Raw genomic sequence first — 23,333 nt, forward strand, 5'->3', positions numbered from 1 at the left:
TGGGAGACAGTCACCGCTCAAAATGTCTGGGGGCCGAGGAGCAACTGCGAGCATTGGAGCCTGGGGCAGTGCCACGGTTGGGGTGCGGGGGGTCCCCAGTGCCTGGCCCCCACCCTGGTCCCGCATTGCCGGCAGCCCTCTGAGGCGTCGGGGCCCGTGCGGGTCACAGTGAACCCCACGCATCTCCTCTCCCTCCCAGGGCTGGCGCTGGCCCAGTGGCTCGCGGCTCCCGTGGGAGGTGCTGGTGGAGCAGTGCGTCCATCCAGGGAGTCCTGCCGCGATGGGGGTGCTGCGAGCGCTCCAAGGTGGGGGCCGGCACCACGCTCGGCGCCCTGCCTGCCGGCACGCTCAGTAGGGATGACGGGGACCTGCCGGCGCCCGCGTTCCCAGTGCGGGGAGAGCGGGGGTCACCCGCTTGGGGCCAGCCCCAAGCTGGCCCGGGCTGCTCTTCCCCAGGCTGTGCAGAGCCGGCTCCGCCGGCCTCTCCTGTCAGCCCATGCTCCAGCTGGGGAGATGTTTTCCCCAAGTCAGGGCCTGTCCCCGCGGCTGCAGGAGCGATGCAAACCCTCTGCTGCTTTCCTTCCAGGTTTCTTCACTCGTGTGGGTCCCAAGTCCAGACCTGCGCTTGTCAAGGATGGCGGCAGGGTGGCCGAGTCGGTCCCTGTGGCCGTTGCTACCTTTGCCACCATGGTGACTTCTCTGCTGGACCGGCTGCAAGACGCCGAGGTGAGGCAGGGGCGTCCCGCGGGGCTGCATGGGGGTTCGCGGGCTCCCCGCAGCGCCCCGGCTTCCCCAGGTGCCATGGGCGGATCTTGCCCAACGGCACCTCTGCCCTGCTGCTGTGCCTCGTCCCAAAATGCTGATCCTGCTGGCGGTGCTGGGTGGCCGCTCCCACGCGCCCTCCTTTCCCGCAGGAGGTGGCGGTGTCCCCGGGGTTGGGGTTGGGGTCAGGAAATCCCCACACAGGGTTTCTCACCCGCTCCTGATGGCTGTGCTGAGCAGCGCCGGCACCTCGTCCGCAGCGTCAGCATGGCGGAGCTGCTGCGGGGCGGCAGGTCCCATCGCTGCCGTGTGCGATGTGTCCCCAGGGCAGCAGAGCGGAGACCTACCGCAAGCTGGAGAGCGTCTTGTGGGGCGACGAGAGCTGTCTGCAGAGCTCTGCGGTGAACAGAGTGATAGCGGTGGCGTGTGAGGACCTGCGAGCGGCCCAGGTGAGCTCGTTCTCGCTGTGGGTGACCCCGGACACCGGCACCCGGCCCGGCCGTCCTACGGAGAGGCTTTGGGATGCGTCCTGGCAGGGGGTTGGGGTGGTGACCCGGAGCTGTGCCGAGAGGTGGCTGCGGGGCTGTTCCCAAGCGAGGGACAGTGGGAGTCAAGTTCCCGATTCTGTGTCCTGCCTGGAGGCCGAGCCATGGCAGACGCAGTCGCACTCCTGCCACACGTGAGCTGCTGTCTTCCAGGGTGCAACGGTGGCTGTGAGGACGGCGGCTAGTGACATCCTGGTGGCGCTGGCCCGCTCCCACTTGCACGACGTGGTGTCAGCACTGCAGGGCCGCCTGAAGGCCATGGAGGAGATGTCGGAGGAGTTCATCCTCATCACCCTGCGCAACCTTGCTGCTCGCTACGGTACGGCCCCCCGGCCCACTGCTCCGGGTTACAGCAGGTGCCAGGCAGGAGACAGGACTGCTGCCCCGGCAGGACCCTCCCCGCTCCGGGGACTCCCCCAGCGCTGCAGCAGCTCTCCCGTCCCCCTGCCCCTGGCGCGGCCCCGCGGCCCCGCAGCCCTGGCCCTGGCCTGGCAGTGCTGCCAGGGGATGGAGCCCGCGGGCCGCGGCGGCTCTGGCTGACCGGGGCCGCCCTTCCCTGCCCTCTCCGCAGCCCTGCAGTGCGTGCCCTTCGCGGAAACGACGCTGTCGGCCCTGCATGGCATGCTGAGCGTGGTGGGGAGCGGCCGGATGCTGTGCGCCGTCTGCGGTGGTGAGTGTCGGCGCCGCGGCAGGACCCACGGGGAGGGAAAGGGGAAGGGGAAGGGGCCGGGGCTGCAGCGGGCAGTGGTGGAGGGGAGCAAGGCTGCGCAGAGGAGAAGGTGTGCTGGGGCGGAAGAGGGGAGAAACAAGGCAGCGTTTCAATCCAGGCGTCTCAGACCGCAGCCCAACGCGTCCCTGAAGGCAGATCTCCTCACAGCTGCGCCCTGGTGAGCCCAGCCTGGGCTTAAAGCAGGCCTGGGGGCGAGGTGTTGCACCAGTCAGAGGCTTTGAGGCGATGCTGTTTCCCTTCTTGTGCTGCAGTTGTGGAGCAGTGGTGCAGCGGGATAAGCACGTACCTGCGGGAGCGGGAGAAATGTGCCTTCCCTTGCCTGGGGGCTGCCCAGCTCTGCGCCCCCGTTTACCCGCTCTTCTGCTACGCGGGCAGGAACTGGAGGGGCTGCGAGGAGGAAGAGGTGAGCGTTGCTGCTCTCGCAGCCATGGGCAGCAGCGGGGACGTCCACGGGGGCTGGTGGGGCTGTGCACGGCGCTGTGCGAGGAGCCGAAGGGAGCAGGCTGGCCGCAAAAGTGTCTTGAGCCGGGAGCCTGCGGGCAGCGTGCCGGGGTGAGCGGTGTGGGCAAGTGGGCAGGATGGGAGCTCCCCGTGGCGGCCCCGAGCCGGGAGCCTGGGGGCCAGGGGCTGCCTGCTGGGAAGCATCCGAATGCCGGGGCCTTTTGGCGGGTGGGCTGGGGGTGGCGGGAGGAAATGCTCCCTGTGCTGGCGAGCGAGTCCTTCTTGCCAGGGGTGACGGGGAAGGGAAAGCACCCGTGCGGGAAGGGCAGGCTCGTGTCTGGGGGAGGTGAGCGCTGGAGAGACCCTGAGGCCTCAAAGCGGCATTTCGCTGTCCCTCGGCAGGTCAAGAAGGCTGTGCTCAGGGCGATGGGTGCCATGATGGGTGTCCTCCTGCATGCAGAGGAGCACCGTGAGCACGTCTGGGAGCAGCTCCTCTGGCTGCTGCACCAGTACCAGGAAGTCCAGGACCCCTTTGCGGTGACCACGGTGAGGCGTTGTGCAGGGCATGGTGCAGCTGGGGGCTGTGGGGGTGCTGCGAGGCATCCAGGAGCTACGGGGTGCCGGGAGGAGCCAGGTCCCTTCGAGCAGGATTGGGGGAATGGGGACCCGAGGCTTCCCGGGCTCTTGCTGGAAGAAAGCAGCACGGCGGGAGGGCTGGGAGGGAGCAGCGAGTGGTTGGGGCGAGCGGCTCGGCAGGGGAGGCTGCGCCACCTCCCGGGGCTGGGGGTGCGTGAGGAGCCCTGCCCTTGCGCCCAGGGCTGCGTCCAGCCCCTGTGACGGGGAGAGGTGCGAGGGGGGCGGTGTGCCAGGAAAGGCCGTCCCGGCAGGGCTGCGTGGAGGAGAGACCTGGCGGTGCCGCTCTGCGGGAAGCACGAGCCAGAAACCCCGTGCGGGGCTGGGGTTTCCCTGCAAGTGGGCTGGGGCCGTGGCGCCTCCCAGCGATGCCAGTTTCTCCCTTTCCGGGCGGCTGGTGGTGACGGCTGCCCTCTTCCTCGCGTGCTCCTTTGCAGGGTCTCGGCTATTTCCTGGGGGCCATGGCAGACGTTCAGACCTGCGTGCCCCGGGCCAAGCTTCTGGCCATCACTGCTGCTGTGCACCAGCAGATAAGGCCTGGCGCCGCGTCACTGGCCTGGGGCTCCTGGGCCACCTCGGCTGCTGCACAGCTCTGCGCGTGCCCGGGGCTCTGGGCTTTGGCCGTGGGTCCGTGCCCAGAGCTGCCTGCGAGACAAGAGCCAACAGCGCAGTTTCTTTGCTGTCCCTCTCGCCGCCGATCTGGCTTTCTCTGAAACGCACCTTGTTCCCACAGCTCTGCAATGAGATCGAGCCGCCCAGCCCGGAGCACAGAGCAGAGCTGTGCCGCTGCATGGTGCTGCAGGGTAAGGAGAGGAGGGCCAGCGCCGTGCCACCATGTGCCGGCAGCTCTCTTGCAAACCTGCCTGCGTGGGAAGATGCTGGTCGCTAACGCCGAGCGTGATTTCTTCCCCGCAGCCCAATTTTGCCTGGAAGAGACGATCATGTTCCTAAATTACAAGCTGAGGAACGGGAGCAAGACCGATCGCGTGGCAGCCGTGGCAGTGCTGCAAGCTCTGGTCCACTCCAAAGGTCAGTAACCCAGGCTGGAGAAACGGCGTCCCCCCGGGATGCTGCTGCTTCCCCTGACGTGCAGTCTGGCTCCGCTTTTCTGTCCCGCTCACATACGGAGGGCTGGGAGCTGTGACGAATCCCTGCGGAAATGGGGGCTCAGCCTCAGCGCCTGCCTCTCCTTGTCCCCTGCAGCCCCTGACGTGCGGGAGAAGCTGCCCCTGTTTGCGAAGCTAGCACAGTCCGTGTGCCATGACCCCGCAGCCCAGGTGAGCTGGTTTGGGCAGGGCCGGTGGCACGGCGGGGGCAGAGCAGCCCTTTCCCCGGGCAGAGCCTGGTGAGGCCATAGCTGTAGGCCAAGGCAGGGCCTGGGGCTGGAGGCCGGTGGCGGCCACGGACCGAGGGCTGCTGCTGCAGCCTCTTGGTGCCAGGCCGGGCAGAGGGGCTGCAGCGCGATGAAGGCAGCTGCCCTGGGGCTTGTGACTGCAGCCTCCTGTGCCTGCAGGTGAGGAGGGCAGTGCTGCATTTCATCGGGGAGCTGCTGCGCTCCAGCACCCCGGGCTGCTCGGCGTGGGATGTGGTGGGGCACCTGTTCAGCGAGTTCAGCCGGGCCTCGGGCAGACTGGTAAGGGCAGAGCGCAGTGCTGGGGCTGCGTCCCATGCCCTGGCCATGCTATGCTGTTGCGGGCGTCCCTGACAGTGGGGAGCCCGGTGCAGCACGGCCACTGGGGTACCGTGGTGGGAGCAGCCTCCCTGTCGTGTGCACCGCGGGTCTGGGAAGGGGCAGTGACGGGTGTTTCCCACCTCTGTCTCGCAGGCAACGGGAAACCTTTGCATGGTGGAAGCCCAGGAAGAAAGGGCTGTTCAGCGCCTGTGCACCCACATCCTGGGCACGCTGGATGTCTCTGCCGCAGCACTGGCCAAAGTGAGTCGTCCTCCGCCTGTGCACGGGGACCCCTCACCTCAGCCACCAAAGCAGCTGAGAAGAGCCGGGGCTGAGCTCTGTGGGGCCGGACTTGCTCGTGCAGCGTGAGCTGCGGCTGCCTGGAGCACTGCTGGGCGCGTCTTGCCTGCATCCCGTAGAGGAGCTGTAGGGGTTGGTGGGGCCATATGGCTCCTGCGTCCCCTTGCAGCGGGGAGGTGAACTGCCCCTGGGGATGAGCTGTGCCGGCCGCTCTCACCAGCCAGGCAGGCGATGGGAGGGGGGAAAGGGGCACAAAGCACAGTGGGCAAGAGGGAGAGAAGGTGGAGGAGGAAGGCAGGGCAAGACCGGAGCTGCTGAGTTAGGGAAGGAGCAAGGTCGAGGGGCTGGGCCGGTGCCGGAGACACGGCAATGATGGGAGAACTGGGATGGAGAAGCGAAAATGCCGGTGTGCTGAATGGGCTGGTTCTTGCCCGCAGCTCCTGTGGCCGAAGCTGCTGAAGTACGTGGTGCCAGTCGAGTACATGGGCATGCTGGTCCCGCTCTGCCGCTGTCTGCGTGCCCTGGCTGAGAGACAGGAGAGAGCAGAGTGTGAGGAAGAGGAGGCAGCACCCGAGGCCCTGGAGTCTGCGGAGCAAGGTGTGGAGCAGAAGGTCACGGCGCGCTGTGCTGGGCTGGGTGGGTGTGGGGCAGCGTGTGTCCCTGTGTCCCCTGCCAGCCCCACGCAGGAGGCCTGGGGCAGCACAGGGCAGAGCAGTGCCTGTTGCTGGGCGCGAGGACTCTGCCCCACGCACCCCTTCTCCGGTGGAGCCAACTGGTGCTGCTGTGTCCAGCTCTTGCTGGTGGCCCAGGGGCTGTTCCTGCCGTGCCGGGGCTGCCTTCGTCCCCTGCAGCCCCATGCAGGGTGTGGGATGTGGCACGGGCAGGGCCCGGCAGGGCTGGGCATCTCACACAGCCTTTCTTTCTGCCTGCAGCCCCTCTGCCAACTCCCCAGGCCCTGCTGGCTCGCCTGCTGGTGAGTGGCAGGGCCCCGGGGAAAGAGCTTTTGTGGCTGGGGCGAGGGGAGAGGGCGGGAGAGACGGTGCCGAGGCCGGTGCTGGGCAACCCCGGGAGGAGGCAGGAGCGTGTCGGAGGGTGCCTGAGCCTCCCTGCCCATCGGGGGCTCCTGCTCCTCCTGGGGGATGGCAGCGCCCAGGCGAAGCCGTTGGACTGCCTGCTGCCAGCCAGGGCAGCGCCGACCTCCCTGCCTGCCTGCCTGTCTGCCTGCGGGGCAGCCACGGCTCCTGGGGCAGGCGTGAGCCCATCTCTCTCCTGCCCTGGCCTATATGGTGGCAGTGGTGGCTCCGCACACGAGCGGTGGCCGTGGAGCCGTGGCCCTGCAGCTGCTGCAGGCACTGCCCAGCGTGATCCATGGAGCCGTGGGGTCGAGCTGGGCCGCAGAGATCCCCCTACTGCTGCAGCACCTGGCAGGTAAAGTGCCGGCGGGAGGGAGAGGCTGGGGGTGGAGGGGGCAGCAAGATGCCTTCAGCTGCCCAGGCTGGTGGCGGGGAACGGTGCCGGGTTTGCGGGAGCTTGTGAGCCTGGTGGCCTGAGGCTTTGGGGCATCGGACTGCAAAGCAACCCCCCGGGCTCTCCTGTGGTGCTCCCTGCGATAACAGCGAGGGCTTTGCTTCCTTGGGCTTTGCAGGAACAACCGCCAGCTCCCTGGACGTGGCTGAGTGGGAGAGCCTTCTGCTGAAGGTACAGTGTCTGTGTGGGGGCCCCAGCTGGATGGGGCAAACGGGGGGCCAGAAAAGTGGTGGGAGGAACCTGGGGGCTCCCTGTTTGGGCACCGAGCGGCACGTTAGGGGAAGAGCGAGAGGCAGGTTGTGAGAGGGGCGGGTGGGGAGACGGGCTGTCGTGAGGGGGAGCTCTGCCCCAACAGTCTCCGGGGCCACTTGGATGTGCAAAAGGCCCTGGCCAGGGGCAGGGGGGCATTTGCTTCATGTCCTGCTCTGCACTAGTTCCTGCGAACGTCGCTGGAGCTCATCGCGAGCGAGACCTGGACCATGGACCTGAGCCAGGAGCTGAGCCGGCAGCTGGGCAGCTCTCCCTGCCTGTCCTGGGAGAAGGTTTGTTCCCTGTGCGGCGTCGCTGCCGCTCGCGCGCCCCGAGGGCTGCGGCAGCAGAGCCCCGGGAGGCTGGGGCCGGGGCGAGGGCTGGTGGCAGTGCTCTGCCCCACGGGCTGGTTTCCCTGCTGCCCGCTCTCTTTCCCCAGGAAGGCGCTTGCGCTCCCCTCCGTGCTGAGCTGGCAGTGGGGCTGGGCTGGCCGCTGGCTGCTGTTGGGGCCGGCGCCGCAGGCGCCTCGGCGGGTCACGGCACAGTGGGACCGCCGTGGCCTGGCCCTCTCCGTCCAGGCGGGGCTGTCGCCACAGCCGGGGCTCAGCCTCTTCTCCTGCAGCGGTTCCTGTACAAGGCTCTCGGCACGGCCCTGGCAGCCTGCGGGTGTCTGCGCCACGTGCAAAAGCAGATGCTGAAACACCTGAAAGCAGCCAACTTCCTGGAGCTGTGGGAGGCACAGGTGAGGTTTGCTCGTGTTGCCCTGCTTTCCCACGTGTCCCCTGCGTGTCCCCATGGCAGAGGGGCTCTGCGTGCCCTGCTCCAGCCCTTGCTGGTGTTCTGTTCGCGGCCATTTGCCTGGGGAAAGGTCCTGCCTGGCCGGTGGAGCTGGCCAGGGCTGGGCGCTGGGGCCGGAGCGACTCCCCATTTCTGCTGCGTTGCAGGGAATGGTTTCAGTTATGTCGCGCTGTGCTGAGAGCCACTTCCAGCTGGCCTTGTCCTCAGTGAAGGAGTTCACGGGGACTTTGAAGCACCAGGAGGTAAAGGGCCCGGGGTGTCGCTGCAGGGAGCTGCTGGTCAGGCACAGGGCATCTCCCGCCTCGGGAGTGCGCGGAGTCCCGTCACAACAAGGCTGCGGGCTGATGTCTTTGTGCTTCTCTGGCGACCCCCCCGACAGAGCGACACGATGAGGACCTGTGCTACTCGCGCTGCGCTGATGGTGACGTATGGCCGGATGGCGCTGCGCGCTCCCAGGGAGCAGCTGCTTGCCCATGTGGAGAGAGACGTGGTGGGGAACGTCCTGTGGCTCTACCAAGAGGGCTGCCAGGTGGATGCTCGGGGTGTGGGGCAGAGCCGGCTGGGTGCCACCAGCTCTGGCCTCTCCTCGCCCTTCCCGTGCACACCTCTCCCATCGCAGCTGCGCCAGCGCTGCTCTCCCTGCTGCCCTGGGCCGGGGTCTGCGGGGTCTTTCCGGCCGGCAGCTGGGGCAGCTGCTTCCCTCCCCGTGGGAGGCTCCTTCCCAGGAGGGGAGAGAGGTTTCCTTGCTGGGGCGCAGGTGCCGAGCTGGGATCCGCGGGGCTCCCGGAGGCGCAGTGTCCTCCCTGTGCTGTGCTTGGAGGCAGATTCCCCCCCAGCCCCACTGCTCTTTCCACCCTCGGAAGAGCTCAAAGTGTGTTTTTGTCGCCTGGGATCAGGACGCGCAGCTGAAGCTCTCCCTGGTGCAGAGTGTCACTGAGATCAGCCTTGCCATCCAGGCTGCAGGTGCCGGCCCCAGGTTTGAGCTCTGCCGCAAGCGGGAGCTGCTGCAGACCCTGCTGGTGAGTGCCCGGAGCCGGGGCCGTCATCCAGGGGAGCTTTGGGCTCTGCCATTGGGCAGGTTTGCACAGAGGCACGATGGTCTCCCGGGGCAGTGTGCGAGCTCCCGAGGGCCCCGAGCCATGTCCCCAGCCGTTGGGGCACATGGGTGCTGGTGCTTGGGGCCGCGGCAGGGGAGCGCAGAGCGTCCAGGTGCTGGGGAGCTGCCGCCTTGTCCTGCGGGGCCTTTGCGGGAGCCATGGGGGTGGTGGTGCCAGTGCCTGCAGGGTCTGGCAGCAGAGCCCGTGGGCAGGGTGGTCAGGAGGGCTCTCCCGCGCCCCTGCCCGCTGCCCACTTTGCGCGTGTCTGCCTGTGACCTGCAGGAGGTGATTCAGGAGGAGCCCCAGGAGTCCCCAGTGCACCCCCGGGCCCTTGTGGCCGTGGAGCAGTTGAGGTAGGGTCTGTGCCGGGGCTGTGGGAGTCGCTGCGTGTCCCAGCGCAGCTGTCTGGTGTGGCTGGGGCTGCAGGTGTTGGATTTGGGGCTGTCAATGGGGACAAAGGCAGTTGTCCTCTGACTTGCTCTGGAGAGTGCTAGTAAGCCACCTCTCTGCCTTCTCTCCCTTTTTTCTCCTGGCAGCAAGCTGAAGCCCCGTCTGAGCAGGGAGCAAAACCGCAGCCTCCTGGCTCAGTGCTGCCAGGGTGTCGTTTGCCTTCGTCGCCCGGAGCAGATGGACGGGGGAGGGGAGGCGGCGGCGGCAGCAGCTGCTCCACGCACACTGGTAGGTGCCAGCCCTTCTGGGCCACCCCTCAACAGGGGCCCAGCTCCAGGCACCCCGCGCTCCGGCAGCCGCTGGCTGCGCTGGCTTCTCTGAGGGGTGCCCAGCCTCAGCCCCCCTTTCTGGTGTCAGGGTGTGCAGGCGCCGTCCCTGCAAGCGCTGGGCCAGCTCATGGCAGCCCTTCTCCGGGCAGAGCCAGCCCCCATCTGCTTCGAGGATGTGGTGCAGGTGAGGGTCCCCGGGACGGTGGGGAAAGCATCACTGCTGCCGGAGTGGGGCAGAGCCATGGGGATCCTGCCCATAGGGCTGGTCTGAGGAGGGGAGCTTCCCTGTAACTAGATGCAACGCCCACACCGGCGGAGAGTGAAATGGTCCTAGTTTCAGGCCCCCTCACCCTAATTTTGCATCCAAGCTTTTCCCATCGGCCACAGCTTCCTTGCAGGCAGCTCGCAGTGTCCTGCAGAGCCCCTAGATGAGCCAGAGCTTCTCCCCAGCCGCAGCTGTGAGCGAGGGGCGCTGCACAAGTCAATGCTGCCCGCAGCGAGAGCCCGGAGTGGGGAGGTCCCCGTGGGAAGGGCTCCTTGCCTGGGACCGGGGCACCCAGAGAGACCGGGGCCGCGGAGGCAGCAGGGCCGGGAAGGGAGGGGTTCGGCAAGGGGCGTCGGGCAGAAGGACACCTGTGGTGAGACAGGTCTGCCCGTGCCAGGTCCTTCGGCGCTGGCTCGTCTCGGCACACGCATGTGAGCGGGAGAGGGCCCTGCAGGTGTGCGTCCAGCTGCTGGGCGCTTATGAAGAGGGACGTAAGCACAGGGTGAGCGGGGACCCCGTGCACAGGGAGCTCTGCGTGGGCAGGTGCCGGGTTTCAGGTCTCCTGGGGCTGCAGGGTGGCCCCGCATTCGCCCCCAGCTTGGCTGCAGCTCGGGGGTGGCGCGGCCAGGAGAGGGCGAGCAGCCGTGGGGCTGCCGGTGACCTTTTTGCCTGCCTCTTACTCCCGCAGCGAGGCCGCTCCTGTAAGCAGTTCGGCTCCCTGGCGGGACTGCTGGGGCCTCTGACATGCGACACTTCAGCCGCGTCCCGCCAGTGGGCAGTGACCTGCCTCAGCTGCTTGCTCCAAATAGGAGGTGAGGAGAGCGGGCCGGGCCATTCCCTGCTGCTGTCTGAGGGCAGGATGTCGTCCCCAGCACCAGGGACCGTCCTCCTCCGCGACCGGTCCTTTGCCTGGCTCGCGAACCCGCTGCGCTGTGTTGGGGGGCCCTAGCTTCACGTGGCCTTTGCCGCCCTCCCTTGGGTCCTCCCTTATCCACCCACGGGGCCGGAGGTTGGCTCCCCGCAAACATGACTCCCCTTTCTGCTGGCTCCAGCTGAGACCACAGACATGGCGACCTGGACCAACGAGATCGGGCACCTGCGTGAGAGGCTCAGCACCATCACCTCTGCATCTCTGCTGGCGACCTCTGCCAACATCGCGAAGGTAACTGGCCCCCGAAAAGTGGGGTGGGGGGCCACGATACATGTGTGTGCGTGTGCGTGTGCGTGCGTGAGTGCTGCTGTCAGAATGTGCGTTTTGCATCCGAGCCACCTGTGACGTGGTCGCTTGTGTTTCTGATTTCTCCCCAGCTTGTTTGCAAATATTTCCCCCAAGGCCAGGCCACAGGCTTCATGAGCACCGTGGTGGAGAGCCTGCTGTGCACCAGGCGCATGTGCGCGTGGGCTGCTGAGCGCTGGACGCTCGCCTTTCTGGGGGACTGTGGAGAGCAAATCTTCCAGGAGGAGGTGAGAGGGGCGTTTTTCGCGCTCGCCTTTGTTCTCTGTTGCTGGCTGTTGGTCTCAAAGAAGGACGGGAAAGGACACACCGAGACATTCTTTCTTGCCTTCCTCCTTTCAGGTGCCCGAACTCGTGCGCATCCTTTACACCTGCCTGTGGAGCAGCCGGCAGAGCACCCACAGGCGCTTCGTGCTGCAGGCCATGTTCCTCCTGGCCCGCTCTCACCCACAGCCGGTGCTCGACAGCCTCCTCGAGACGTGCCTGCCCACGGACAGGTCTGTGCACTCGCCCTTCCCTCTGCCGTCAGACCCAGCCCCGGGGCGCGCCTGCGTGGGGGTTCCCGGTCGGAAGCCAGTGGTGTTTCCCCGGGAAAGGCTGAGCGCTTCAGGATCGCGGGCTCGTGTCTCTGTCCCGACCTGGGCATCGCCAGCCCCGAATGCAGATGAGGAGAGCGTTTGGGCTCTCTTGAGGGCATCACAGGTACCCAAGGATGCGGGCTCACAGGCGAGTTTCTGTTCCCTTGCAGTGACATGGTGGAGGTGTGGAGGAGCCTGGGGAGAAGCGCCCTGGGGTGCCAACTCGTGGTGCACTTAACTGAAAAGTTAGGGGCAGCTGGAAAGAGCCACGGGAGTGAGTGCTGCGCTCGGGAGCTGGGCAGCAGCCAGGCTGCCCTGGAGCCTCGCACGGTACAGTCAGCGGCAGAGGCATTACTGCTGCTTCGCGTCTGCTTTCCAACTCATGCTTCAGCGTGAGGGGGTTTCATGCCCTTTGCAAGCGCCCGTGGAGCCTCGCAGGGTGCTGTGCCGGGGCGGTGGCAGTGTGGGGAGCCGGGAGAGTTTGCTGCTGCCGGGCCGCAAGGCCGCCGCCGCAGTGAGAAATGGAGACAGTAAAAGCCCCTCGGCCGGCAGGGGGACATGGCCGGTGGGAAAAGCCCTTGTTTGACCAGATGGTTCTTGGCTGAATTTCTCTGTAGATCACCCGCGCCCTCTGCGAGGTGGTGTCAGTGCTGTGGAGCAAGACGCTGGTCCAGCACCTGCTTCCCTACCTGCTTCCCGGCCTCCTAGGGCAGGTCAGCGAGACGCTGGGGGAGGAGATGGCGCCGTCCCTCAGGGAGCCAGGGAGCACCGACACACCGGGCAGGTGAGGAGGGGCAGGGGCACGGGCAGGGGCAGGGCTGGCCTGTGCCCCAGGTCTTGGCTCATGTGGTCTGTGGCCTTGCAGGGGCACCCAACTGTCCCGCTGGCACTGGGCTGCCTCCGTGGGGAGGTGGGACTGGTCGCTGCAGGGCAGCGTGCCTGGGGATTTGGCCGCAGCATGGCTGTTCCTGCCTGTAAACTCTGTGTCGCCAGCCAGGGGCCATTGCAGGGCTCTGCTGAAGAGCAATCTCCCCCCAAACTTCTGCACCTGGAGTTTCTTTGTTTTTTCTCACCAGGCTTTTTGTGTCGGCGTTGGAGCTGGTGCTGGCCAGGTGCCTGGACAATCGGTGGCTGCGGCTGCTCCGGGAGCAGGGAGCATGGGCGTCCCTGGCAGAGCCCCGGGCTCACACCGCCGGCGTGTGTCTCCTGGCAAGGTGAGAGCCCGGGACGTGCCCTGCCCTGTCGCAGGGGCTGCGCCCGGGGAAAGGGCTGCCGGGAGCTTCCTGCATGCCCAGGAGCTCTGCTGAGGTGCAGAGCAGCATCTGCGTCGGAGCAGGTGAATTTGGGAGTCGCGTCCTGCGGCCATCCCAGATGACTGTGTGTCATGAGCCTGCTTGTGCTCTGTGTGCAGTGTGCTGCTCCGTGCAGAGCTCGTGCCGCAGCGCCTGGTGCAGTGCCTCTTCCCCTGGCTGGATTCGCGCTCGGCGAACCTGCGGCTCACGGCCATGGCTTTCTTTGCCGAGGTGAGGCAGCAGCGGGGCAGGGAGGGCTCGGAGGGGTTCCTGTGTCACGCCTGGCAAGAATCGCGCCCGATGCTAGCGGCTGTGGGGCTTGCTTGCAGCTGATGAAGGAGCAGCTAGTGGAGGAGAGGAAGCTCCTGAAGCCCCTCTTGGAGGCCTTTGGGGAGAGAGCGCGCGACCCCGTCAGCACCGTGCGGCAAATGGCCGTGAGAGGCCTGGGCAACGCAGCCAGTGGAGTGCCGGCGAAGGTGAAGCGGCCTTTCCTGGGCTCTGAGCGCAGCCCGAACTCGAGAGCTGCCCGGGGGTGAGGGCTCGAGGAGCCTGGAGAGAGGAGCAGAGGCAGGCGCAGGCAGTGCTGAGGCCGCGCTCCCGGCTCTGGCGTCAGCAGGGCAGCAAAGGGGACGCTGGGTGGCGGTGGGGACTCCCGGGGCCGGGCTCTGCTCTGGGCTTGCTCTGGCCAGCACCGCCCTTGGCGCCACGGCAGAGAGCAGCGGTGAGAGGCAGAAGCGGTGAGTGGCTCGTGCGCCTTTGGCTCTGCAGCTGCGGAAGCATGGGGTGGCCGTGGTGGCAGTGCTGCTCGGGAGCCTGGAGGACGTGGCTGGCACGGAGGTGGCTGCCGAGAGCCTGCTGGCGCTGGCAAAGGTGCTGGGGCTGCTGGGGGCGAGGGCCGTGGGCTCTGCCTTTGAAGAGATGGCCAGGTGCAGCCGGGCGTTCTGGGGGGCGGTAAGTGGAGCTGCTCGCTCTCGTGTTGGCAGGCGGGAGCCGTGGCAGGGCCACCGTCCCCCGCGGGCAGCGCCCCGTTGGGGCTGAGCGGTTCGTGCGCAGCACCCTTGCTAGCAGCCGGCCCGGCGGGCTTTCTCGTCGCAGGAGGAAGAGGTGCTGCGCTGCTTGGCCTTCGCCCTCTACAGCACCCTGGCCTCCTCTGCCTTGGGGAGGAGGTCGTTCTTCAGCAGAGAGGTGGAGGTGGCATTTCCCAGCCTGGTGCTGCGCCTCCGGGACCCGGCCCCGGCCGTCTGCGACGTAAGAGTCCCCGAGTGCCCCACAGAGCCACAGGAAGCCCCATGGCACCAGCAGAGCCGCAGTGCCGCTCCTGCCCACCCACGCGGGGCTGCCGGTGTCTCCGCAGGCCCTGGCTCACGCTGCCATGGCGGCGGCGAGGTTCCTCCCTCGGCGTCCCCATGACAGGGCCCGGCGCTCTTTTCCAGGCGTGCAAGGTCGCCCTTCACCTGTGCGCCCCATTCCTGCGGTCGAAGAGGGTGCGGCGGCGCATCGCCGCGAGCATGGGGCTGAGCGCGGCCGAGCTGCAGGAGGAGGTCTGCAGGCACCTGGTGAGTGAGCTCTGCGCCAGGGACGCGTCCCTGTGCCAGCTGCCTGCCCTGTGGGCGGGCAGGTGGAGGGGGGGATGGAGGGGTGCTTGGAGCTGGAGACGAGCTCCTCCAACATGCCCCTGCGTTGCCCCAGGCCCAAGACTGCCCCGCGCTGCTGGAGAGGCTCTTGAGCACGGCGCGGAGCTGCTGCATGGGAAGCTGCCAGGCGCCGCAGGCAGCAGCCGTCCACGTCCTGGGTGAGAGGCAGCTCCGGGCTCTGTTGCTGCTCCCGGCCACGTCCCCGGGTTGGGCTGGGTCAGGTTGGAATCGATGTTTGGGGTCAGGTCAGGCCGCGGCCGTGCCCTGACAGCAGCGTCCCCCGTGCCAGGCCTCCTCCTGGACACAGCGCCGGCCGCGTGGCTGCAGCAGCAGAACCTGGCGTTCCTGTTGGGAGGTAGGTGCCGGCGGCCCAGCTGCTGCCCCGCGGGCCGGGGAGGCGTTCGGAGGCCCCGTGGGTACCAAAAGCCGGGGGGGTGCATGGGGAGGGGGGCTCGCGCAGCCCCGGGGGTCCTGCTGGGGAAGCCGCCCCAGCCGGGTGCCGCAGGACACCAGGGGCATTGTGGCCGGGTGCCCATGGTGCCTCCCCACAGCGTCGGTGTCGTTGCAGCTCGGCAGAGGCAGTGGTGTGCCGAGGCCCCCCATGTGCGGCAGGCGGCAGCCGCGGTGCCCTGCACTGGGGGGCCCCAGCAGCCCGGGGCAGGAGGGCAATAAAGCTGCGTCTGTGCAGGGAAGGCACCGGGCGTGTGGGGCTCTGTGGGGCTCTCGCGCCTGCCCCAGCCCTGCCACCCCCAGGACGTGGCCCCGGCGCGGCGCTGCCCTGCGCTGCCCGGGGACATGGGGGAGCGGAGAGACTGGGTGAGGGGGTTGGGGGGGGAACGGGGGCCCCGGGAACGGCCTGGGGCACTGGTGGCACTGGGGGGTGCCTGGGGGTGAGCAGGTCCCCTGCGTGGGCAGTGGGCGGGGCCAGTCTCTGGGGGTGGGGCCGGGGGCGGGGCGTTGCCAGGGCACGTGTGCGACTGCCGCGGGCGGGAAGCTCCGTTTGGTCCCTTGTAGCTGTCGTCCGGACCCTTACTCCCTCTCTCCATGGTTCCGTGCGGGCCGGGGCGCTCGGGGCCGGGAGGGCGGCGGCGGCCCCAGGGGAGGAGCAGGGGGGGGCTCGGCCACAGGGCCGCACTGGGGAGGGAATAAAGCCGAAGGGGCCGGAGCCCAGCGCCCCCTGCCCGGCCTCCCCGCGGGGCCGTGAGGCATGAGGTTTGGGGGCCAGAAACAGAGTCTTGGGGATGCGTTTTTGAGCTCCAGAATGGGGGCTCAAAGCAGAGACCAAGTTGTATGCTTTTGGGTCCAGAAATGGGGACTCCGGAGTCCTGTGTTTTTGGGACTTGGAAACAGAGGCGAGGTTGGCTGTTTTGGGGACTAAAAGCAAAGTGCTGTGTTTTGGGGGGCCACCAATGGAAGCTTAGTCCCTGTTTTCAAGCACATTCACCTGTTCTTGAGTCCTGCATTTTGGGATCCAGAAGGGTGGCTAAGTGCTGTGTTTTGGGGCCCCCAAGTGGAGGCTCAGTAGGCTGTTTCTGAGGCTGAAAACGGAGACCAAGTCCTGCTTTTTGGGGGCTCGGAAACAGAGATGAGTTTGGCCATTTCCAGCCCCAAAGCAGAGGCTGAGGGGGCCCTTTTTGTTGTGGGGGGAGGCAGAGGGCTGGGGATGAGGGGGTGGAACAGGGTGTGTGGACTCTTGGGAGGATGGTTGGGGGGGGACAGAGCATCTAGACCCTCCCTAAGGGGGGGGGGGGTGTCCATCTGCAAGCACCTCAAGGGCAGGGAGGCTGGCATACACCAGGCTGAACCTCGTATCTGAGACAGTTCTTGTGCAAAAGCAGTTTGGGGGGGGGGGGGGGAGGAGACACCATCTTCCAGGTCCAGTATTTCTTCAACTTTTATCCCATGCTTTCAACACTAATTAACCAATTAGCTTAGAGGTACTGAATCAATACTGACCAGTGAGTCAATAGCAATTCAATATTTATAAGCTAATTGCTCAATTAGTTCAATTACCAACAGTGATGCAACATATAGAAACTGATCAGTCAACATTTACACACTACTTCCACTACTAAAGAACCAATGAGCTTATAGGTATTGAATCACTATTGAGCAGTGAGTCAGTATCGAGTGAATATTAATAAGCCAATGGCTCCACACTGACTGAGTGCTCAGTTAGTCACAGGGATTCAACATAGATAAACTAATCAGTCGACACCTATCCAATACTTTCACTACTAAATACCCAATTAGTCAGTATTGATACCATGGACATAAGCTCATTAGTCACCATGCAGTGAGCATTCCCGAGATCCTTGCTCACCCCTGGTTCAATATTCATGTGCTTGTCGCTGGTCCAATATTCATGCGCTTGGTTCAATATTCGTGTGCTGGTCTAAGTCCCCCACTTCAATATTTGTGCGCTCGTCGCAAGCCCAAGGCCGCCGCACCGGTCGCTTGTGGCCCCTTCCCCACACAGGAGCTCAGGGCTGCCCCAGCGGGACCTGATGCCCCCCCCCCCCCCGGCCCAGGGCAGTGGCTGCTTCACAGCCAGGTCGCTCCCGTGGGGCCCCGCACTGGCGCGGCCCCAACCCGTGGCGCAGGGCAGCAGCTGGCAGCTGTGGCCAGGGGCCTCGGCCCCCAGCGGCAGCTCCGGCTCCCGGCAGCGGCTCCGCAGCTCTGTCTGGCTCGGTCCATCCCGGCAGCCACATCCCGGCACTCCAGTTCCCCACTGGTCGCAGCTGCCGCCGCCGCCGGGACCACCACTGCTCGTCCCGGTCCAGCCCAGCCCGCCAGTTGTGGTACCGCCCAGCCCGGGGCCGCCGCGCAGCTGCCACCCCTCAGCGTCTTCAGCGCTGCTCACCCACGCGTGGCGGCACTGCCTGGCGGCCGCGGGGCCACTGCAGCCCCCGGGCAGTGGATGGGCCGGACTGGGCCTGGTGGAGGGTTGCCCCGGGCCAGGACCCGCACAGGGACCCCCCCCGGTGCCCCCGGCCCATGGTGCCCCCAGTACGAGCTGGGCTCGGGAGCAGCAGCCGCGTGGGGCTTTTGGGGGCCTCGGAAATGGAGGCGAGGTAGGCTGTTTCCGGGTCTGCAGAAAGAGGCTGGATCCTGCGGCTTTGGGGCCAGAGGCTCTGTGTTCAAGCGCAGAGCAGGTGCCTATGTTTCTGGGGCCTGAAATGGGGGCTTAGTTGGCCATTTTTAATACTCAAAGCAGAGACCAAGTTGTATGCTTTTGGGTCCAGAAATGGGGACTTGGGAGTCCTGCGTTTCTGGGACTTGGAAACAGAGGTGAGGTTGGCTGTTTTGGGGACTAAAAGCAGAGGCTAAAAGTGCTGTGTTTTGGGGGCCACTGATGGAAGCTTAGTCCCTGTTTTCAAGCACATTCACCTGTTCTTGAGTCCTGCATTTTGGGGTCCAAAAGCGAGGCTAATTCCTCATGTTTTGGGACCCCCAAGTGGAGGCTCAGTAGGCCATTTCTGTAGCTGAAAACAGAGACTAAGTCCTGTCATTTGTCTTACTCCATCCCTATGTCCATCCCGGTCCTGCGGTTCCCGGCTCCTGTGGAAGGGCAGAGGAGCACTCATGGCCCCATCTGGCTCTGCACCAGGCCCAGCCCGGGGCTCCCCTATAGTGCCCCAAAGAGTCCCCAGTCCTGCCCTCTGGCCAGGTCCCACCACCCTCCCGGCCCCGCTGCCGCTAGCCTGGGGGTGTCACCGGGATCCCAGGGCAGGGGGTAGCTTGGGGATCAACATCGTGCCGGGGCTCCCTGCTGCACCCCCAGCTCATCCCCCTGCCTGGGGCGGCCGCTGCTGCGGGGCCGGGGCTCCCCGGGAGGCAGCTGGGCCGAGGCAGCTTCCTCCGTAGTGGGCAGAGCAACACCGGGATGCTGCCGCTGCCGCTGCCGCTGCCGCTGCCGCTGCCGCTGCCGCTGCCGCTGCCGCTGCCGCTGCCGCTGCCGCTGCCGCTGCCGCCCTCTTGCGGCGCGGCGGCGCCACCTGGCGGCCGTGAGCGGTACCGCAGCCCCGAGCGGGGGTTATGAAGCCTCGGGGCCGCCGCGCAGCTGCCGCCCCTCAGCGCCGCTCGCCCTCGCACGGCGGCGCCGCCTGGCGGCCGCGGGGGGCGCTGCAGCTTCAGGCCCTAAACACGCACCTTTCATATCTCGCTGAGCCACCTGCGACAGCAATACAGAGGGCGAGAGGTAGGCAAATGCGGCTGAAATAAATACCGCCTGCGAGCGCTTTGCAGTACAAGTTAGAAATGACCTCAGTGCAAAATTTCTGAGACCAAGCAAAGAGCTTCTTCGACTTGTCCTGGCCTGGGGAAAGGAGCTCTATAATAAACCAGCAAGAAATCACTGGTCTGTGGGCGCTGTGCGGCATTTTCTGGTGTGCCCAGGAGAGAGCACAGAGCTCTCACGGCTGGGAGCAGCCGCGGGAAGGGAGAGCTGCACCGCAGAAAAGACAAACATTGCCTTCCTATTGCCACAGGTCATGTGAATCCCGGCCCATCCGGGGGGGGGGGGGGGATATTTGCAGGATTCACTGCAAAGGGAGAATATTCCTGAACTGGAAAGCAGTGCCCTGGCTGATTCATGGGCAGGCCAGCAGGCTATTGGAAACACAGGTCATTTTTGGCAGGAGCGCTCACATAACAGCACTTCCTGTGGCATCCGGACATTCCTCGCTTGTGCTTCGTATCTTGGGTGGTAAATGACAGAATATGTGTTTGTTCTGCCTGACTGCATGACCTGGAAGCTGGCTTTTTTGTTCCAAAAAAAACAACACTCAAAGGCGGGGGATGGGGGGGGAGCTCTGTCCTCTTGTTAACGCTGGCCTTGTTCACAGCGGGAATTAAAGGTGCGATATGAGGTTATTGCACAAGCCACACCACGGAGGAGGACAAGCAGCTCCTCAGCACCTCACTGTAGTGATCGAAGCAATATATGTATATTTTTAATATATGTATAAAAATATGCATATATGCAATCCAAGCTGCATATGTTGCTAATGCTTAAAACACCCTCACTTTCGAAATATCATAGAGGCTGAAAGTCTCTCTCAGCTATTGCTGCATCCCACACGATGGAGAATCTACTTGAGATAAAGAGCAGTGAATCAGAAACAAAATATTAATGGTAGCTTAGGTATAGGAGATCACTTTGATTATATGTTCGTTATATGTTAGAAAAGGAGATTGCCCCTCTCACTTGCTCTATAGAGATGTGAGTACGCATGCCTGCTGCATGGTGAAGATAGAAAAAATAATTAAAATGGTAAAGCAAATCTGTTAGGACAAGTCTAACAAGAAACATGAGATGGATAAATGCAGTTGCTGTTGTGCCAAGTGCCTAAAAACACAGCAGAGAGGTGGCTGCGCTGGTTAAACAGATCCGCAGAAGGAAAAGCAGCTATAAAAATCGGATTCAGCAATCAAACCAAGCAAAAAAAATATATCTAGCTGTCAATGGCCAGAGTTTTGGGCAGGGAGGGTTGCTCTGAGTCTGTCCGAATCCAAAAATACCTGATACCTGAGTACCACAAGGAAGAGATCCACCTCACTATGGACTTTGCAATCTCTTGTGGGCTTGAACTTTTGGAAAAAAAGGCCAACATGAAGCAAAAGGGAGCAGAAGAATTAGTAGGCATCTCCTGCTTTATTCTAGCCTCGCTAAGCCTGGTTTTGATGGAAAGCCTTATTTCTTTTAAAAAAGGTCCCAGGCAGAATGCAGCTGTATCAAACTACAGAGCGTGAATGCAGAAAAAAATATTACTGCTTAAATATGTCAGCGAAAAAACCTGCAAGATCTTCGGAGGCGATGAAGAGCTCCCTGAGAGGCTCTTCAGAGCGACGGCAACGCTTGTAATGGACTCACTTCAATAAAAATAGTGGTTGCCAGCAGAAAACGCCGCTGCCCTTAAATCGCAGGGGCCACGGCGCTGGCGCGTTGATGCAACGAAGCCTTTTCCAAGCAGATCGCGCTTAATATGCTGCTGGCCGCAGCAAATCCCTCTGCACGCATATTGAAATTATCCACAGTGATATCTTCCTCTGTGCTCAGGTGTGAGGGACATACTGTTATTTTTACTAATCAGTATTAATATCAAATCAATTAAAGCCACAGACAAAGCAAATAGCAAGCTACTGCGCTAAACAAATCTGTATTGCAATGGCTCTGAACAGCAAGTGACAACATCCCTAAATCTGCCAAAGGCCTCTGCTGATTTTGTTTTATTAATAAAACTATTATGGGTGAAGCAGCCAGCAAAGAAACGTCTCCAAAATATCGTTATCACCCCCAAATGCAATAACCTTTAATCCAGAGGGACCATCCCTGGGAACATGTTTGCCCGGCGCCTCTCACAAAACAGCCTCAGCCTTAATTTAAGAGGGGGCTGGGAAATTGCCGCACTGCAAATAATAATTACTAATAACAGTGATCAGCAGGGATTAAAAAACGCACTGAATTTGCCAGACGTCCTCCCCTGGCTGGAGGCCCCGGCGCTATACGGAAAAACGAGCGGCAATAGCAAACATGCCGTTTTGCACCACGTCCGTCATCCACCGGGCGGGAGAAAGAGACAACGAGCCCGAATTTGCTTGATTTGGAAACACGCGCGGCGTTTTGGGGGCCAAACGCAGGCTTTCTCGCTCATCATTTTGCATATGAATGCAAATTCGGGCTTTCATCCCTCGCCGGGATGACCATTATCGGCATTAAGAGGCAGCTGGTCTTTAGAAAAGCAGGCTGCTGGCTGCAGAATAGATGTTTTTATTTTGCGCTGAGGCAGAGCCACTGGACGGGAGCGGTCTCTCCCGCCGAACGCTGTCGCTCCTCGGGGCGCGCGGAGCAGCTGCTCGCTGCCGCCGGGTCGGACCCACTCCTACACTTTGTGGCCAGGTTGCAAGCGCTGCGCGGCGCGCCGTGCGCACCGGGGCCCCCCCTTCCCTCCTGCCTTCTCCCTCCCAGAGGAAAAAAATTGCACCGTGTTTCAACACCCTTACTGCCCATTCAAATGTATTTGGCCACCGCTTTCAAATGGCACTCTGTTAGATTTATATATATATATGTGTGTGTGTGTGTGTGTTTAAGGAAGGACATATATGTATTCAGGGAAGGTCAAGGTCACCCTTGGAGAGCCTTAACTCTCCGACATTTCTGACCTAGCACCCAGTTTTGCAGCTATTGCCATCAGCCTTTTGCCCTGCTAATTAGGCTCCTGGTGGCACCTGTGGGCTAATTGCATAAGGGCAAAGCAATCAGCTGATTTGGGCTCTATGAGGAGGATGAATACTGCACCTTGGAGGAGGCTCCCCAAAATGTGAGGCATGGGGGCTGGAGGTTGGTCAGTTATTATTTTCTCCCTACTGTAAGAGTAGTTGTTGCCACTATGAAACAAGGAATAAGCATGGCAGGAAAAGAGGGAGTGTGAGTTTGTCTGCCTCAAAAGGTCAGAGTCGGACCTCAGCCCGCTACAAAATATCCCTTATTGACACGTTAATATAAAGCGCTCGACTCTGGCAGCAAAAATAGCAGCCAGCTTGCAAGGACAAGACTTTCAGCCTGGCTTTTAATGCCAAGCTGAGTGCCAGAGCTGTGATTTAGGCCACAAAAGCTTGGCTTTCCGGCACAAAATGTGGAAAAAAAAAAAAAACCCAAAGGGACCTTCTTTGCAGCTTTATGCTAACTTGCCGCTCAACGTATATTTGCAGCCGGTTTATGCTCATTTGCTCCTGTGCCAGTTTTGGCCATAAGCAATGTTTTTCCCCCTGGTGCCAGCTCTCACCTGCTTCAGCCACTGTCAGCTCCCTGCGGCATTTCCTTGGGGTGGGCTTTTAGGCAGGAGCGAGGCAGTGCGTCCCTGCACGGCTGCCTTGCTCGTGTGCCGTCTCCTGAGCGTATTATTAAATTCACTCCATTTCTGTCATCCTGCTCCTCAAGATAACCTTGTTTGGGGCTTTTCTGGGGGCTTTTCTTTTTTTTTCCCCTTCCTTTCTGATAATGCCGGCTCTCCTCGCTTTATCAGCAGGTTTCATTAACCTCCCTCACGCCAGGGCCGGGATCATTAATGAAAGTTATGAGTCAAATCATTGCTGTTACCAAACCCTGACGACCTCTGTTTGCAGCCCCACCTGGCCTGAAACGCCCCTTTTCAGCCCAATCTGTGGTCATTCCCGCACCGTTTATTGCATGTGCGCATTATCAAATGGGCCCCATCAATAACACGTGCCGCTCTGCCCTTTACCTGCCGGTTCCCGTGGTGAAATTCGAGGGCCCGTCTTGCAAATCTGCCCCAATTTTGGAGCCGCCAGTGAAACAGCAGGTGACAAATCCCTGAGTGCATCCCTGTCCCCTGGCCCTTCCCTATGGCAGCAGGTCGCCGCTGCGTCTCGAGCCATCCTCATGGACATTTTGTAGGGAAATCTCTGAATAAAGGGATACAGCAGGGTGAAAAATATAGAAATTCAGGAGGGCAAAGGGCTAGTGCTCTGGCATGGGTTGCTGGGTTTGCTAGAGCCCAGCTTATGCACGCATGCTTTTTGCGTGTGTGTGGATGTATATATATATACATATGCACGCCTTCTTTCCTCTCCCCCAATAGGATTTGGGGGAAAATAGTCAATTTTGCCTGTGTTTGCAAGATCCTAGCGGGCCCATCAGTATTAAGCAGGTGGCAGGGGAGAAGAGCCCCACGCGCCAAGCAGTCACCCTGATTGCACGAGGAGCTCTCACAGCCTCCGATTACCTGGTCAGCCTGCCTTGGAGACAAAAAAAATTGTAGAAAATCCCATTTCCTAGCCCAGGGTCTTCCCCTGCAGCTCTCGGGACCCACCGAAATTAGGCTGACCCCTGCCG

The 23,333-nt window shown here is 63.1% G+C and overlaps 1 protein-coding gene across 1 annotated transcript; it reads left to right on the forward strand.

The window, feature by feature from the left end:
- The first annotated feature begins 280 nt into the window (after positions 1-280).
- On the forward strand, positions 281-20,543 carry LOC106489536 (maestro heat-like repeat-containing protein family member 2B). Its single transcript, XM_067296983.1, has 37 exons — positions 281-305; positions 587-726; positions 1,089-1,211; positions 1,461-1,626; positions 1,879-1,977; positions 2,289-2,440; positions 2,881-3,024; positions 3,549-3,734; positions 3,845-3,914; positions 4,027-4,140; positions 4,315-4,388; positions 4,625-4,744; positions 4,937-5,044; positions 5,521-5,719; positions 6,377-6,511; positions 6,729-6,781; positions 7,045-7,152; positions 7,482-7,601; positions 7,804-7,935; positions 8,037-8,186; positions 8,554-8,676; positions 9,037-9,107; positions 9,291-9,432; positions 9,562-9,657; positions 10,427-10,550; positions 10,791-10,900; positions 11,047-11,202; positions 11,315-11,469; positions 11,721-11,880; positions 12,168-12,334; positions 12,627-12,764; positions 12,962-13,073; positions 13,172-13,318; positions 13,611-13,793; positions 13,938-14,090; positions 14,276-14,398; positions 20,538-20,543. Exons 1-37 carry the CDS (start codon positions 281-283, stop codon positions 20,541-20,543), a joined length of 4,584 nt encoding a protein of 1,527 aa, XP_067153084.1.
- The last annotated feature ends 2,790 nt before the right edge of the window (positions 20,544-23,333 follow it).

This window comes from Apteryx mantelli, chromosome 5, assembly GCF_036417845.1.
Source record: "Apteryx mantelli isolate bAptMan1 chromosome 5, bAptMan1.hap1, whole genome shotgun sequence".
NCBI classification, from domain to species: Eukaryota; Metazoa; Chordata; class Aves; order Apterygiformes; family Apterygidae; genus Apteryx; species Apteryx mantelli.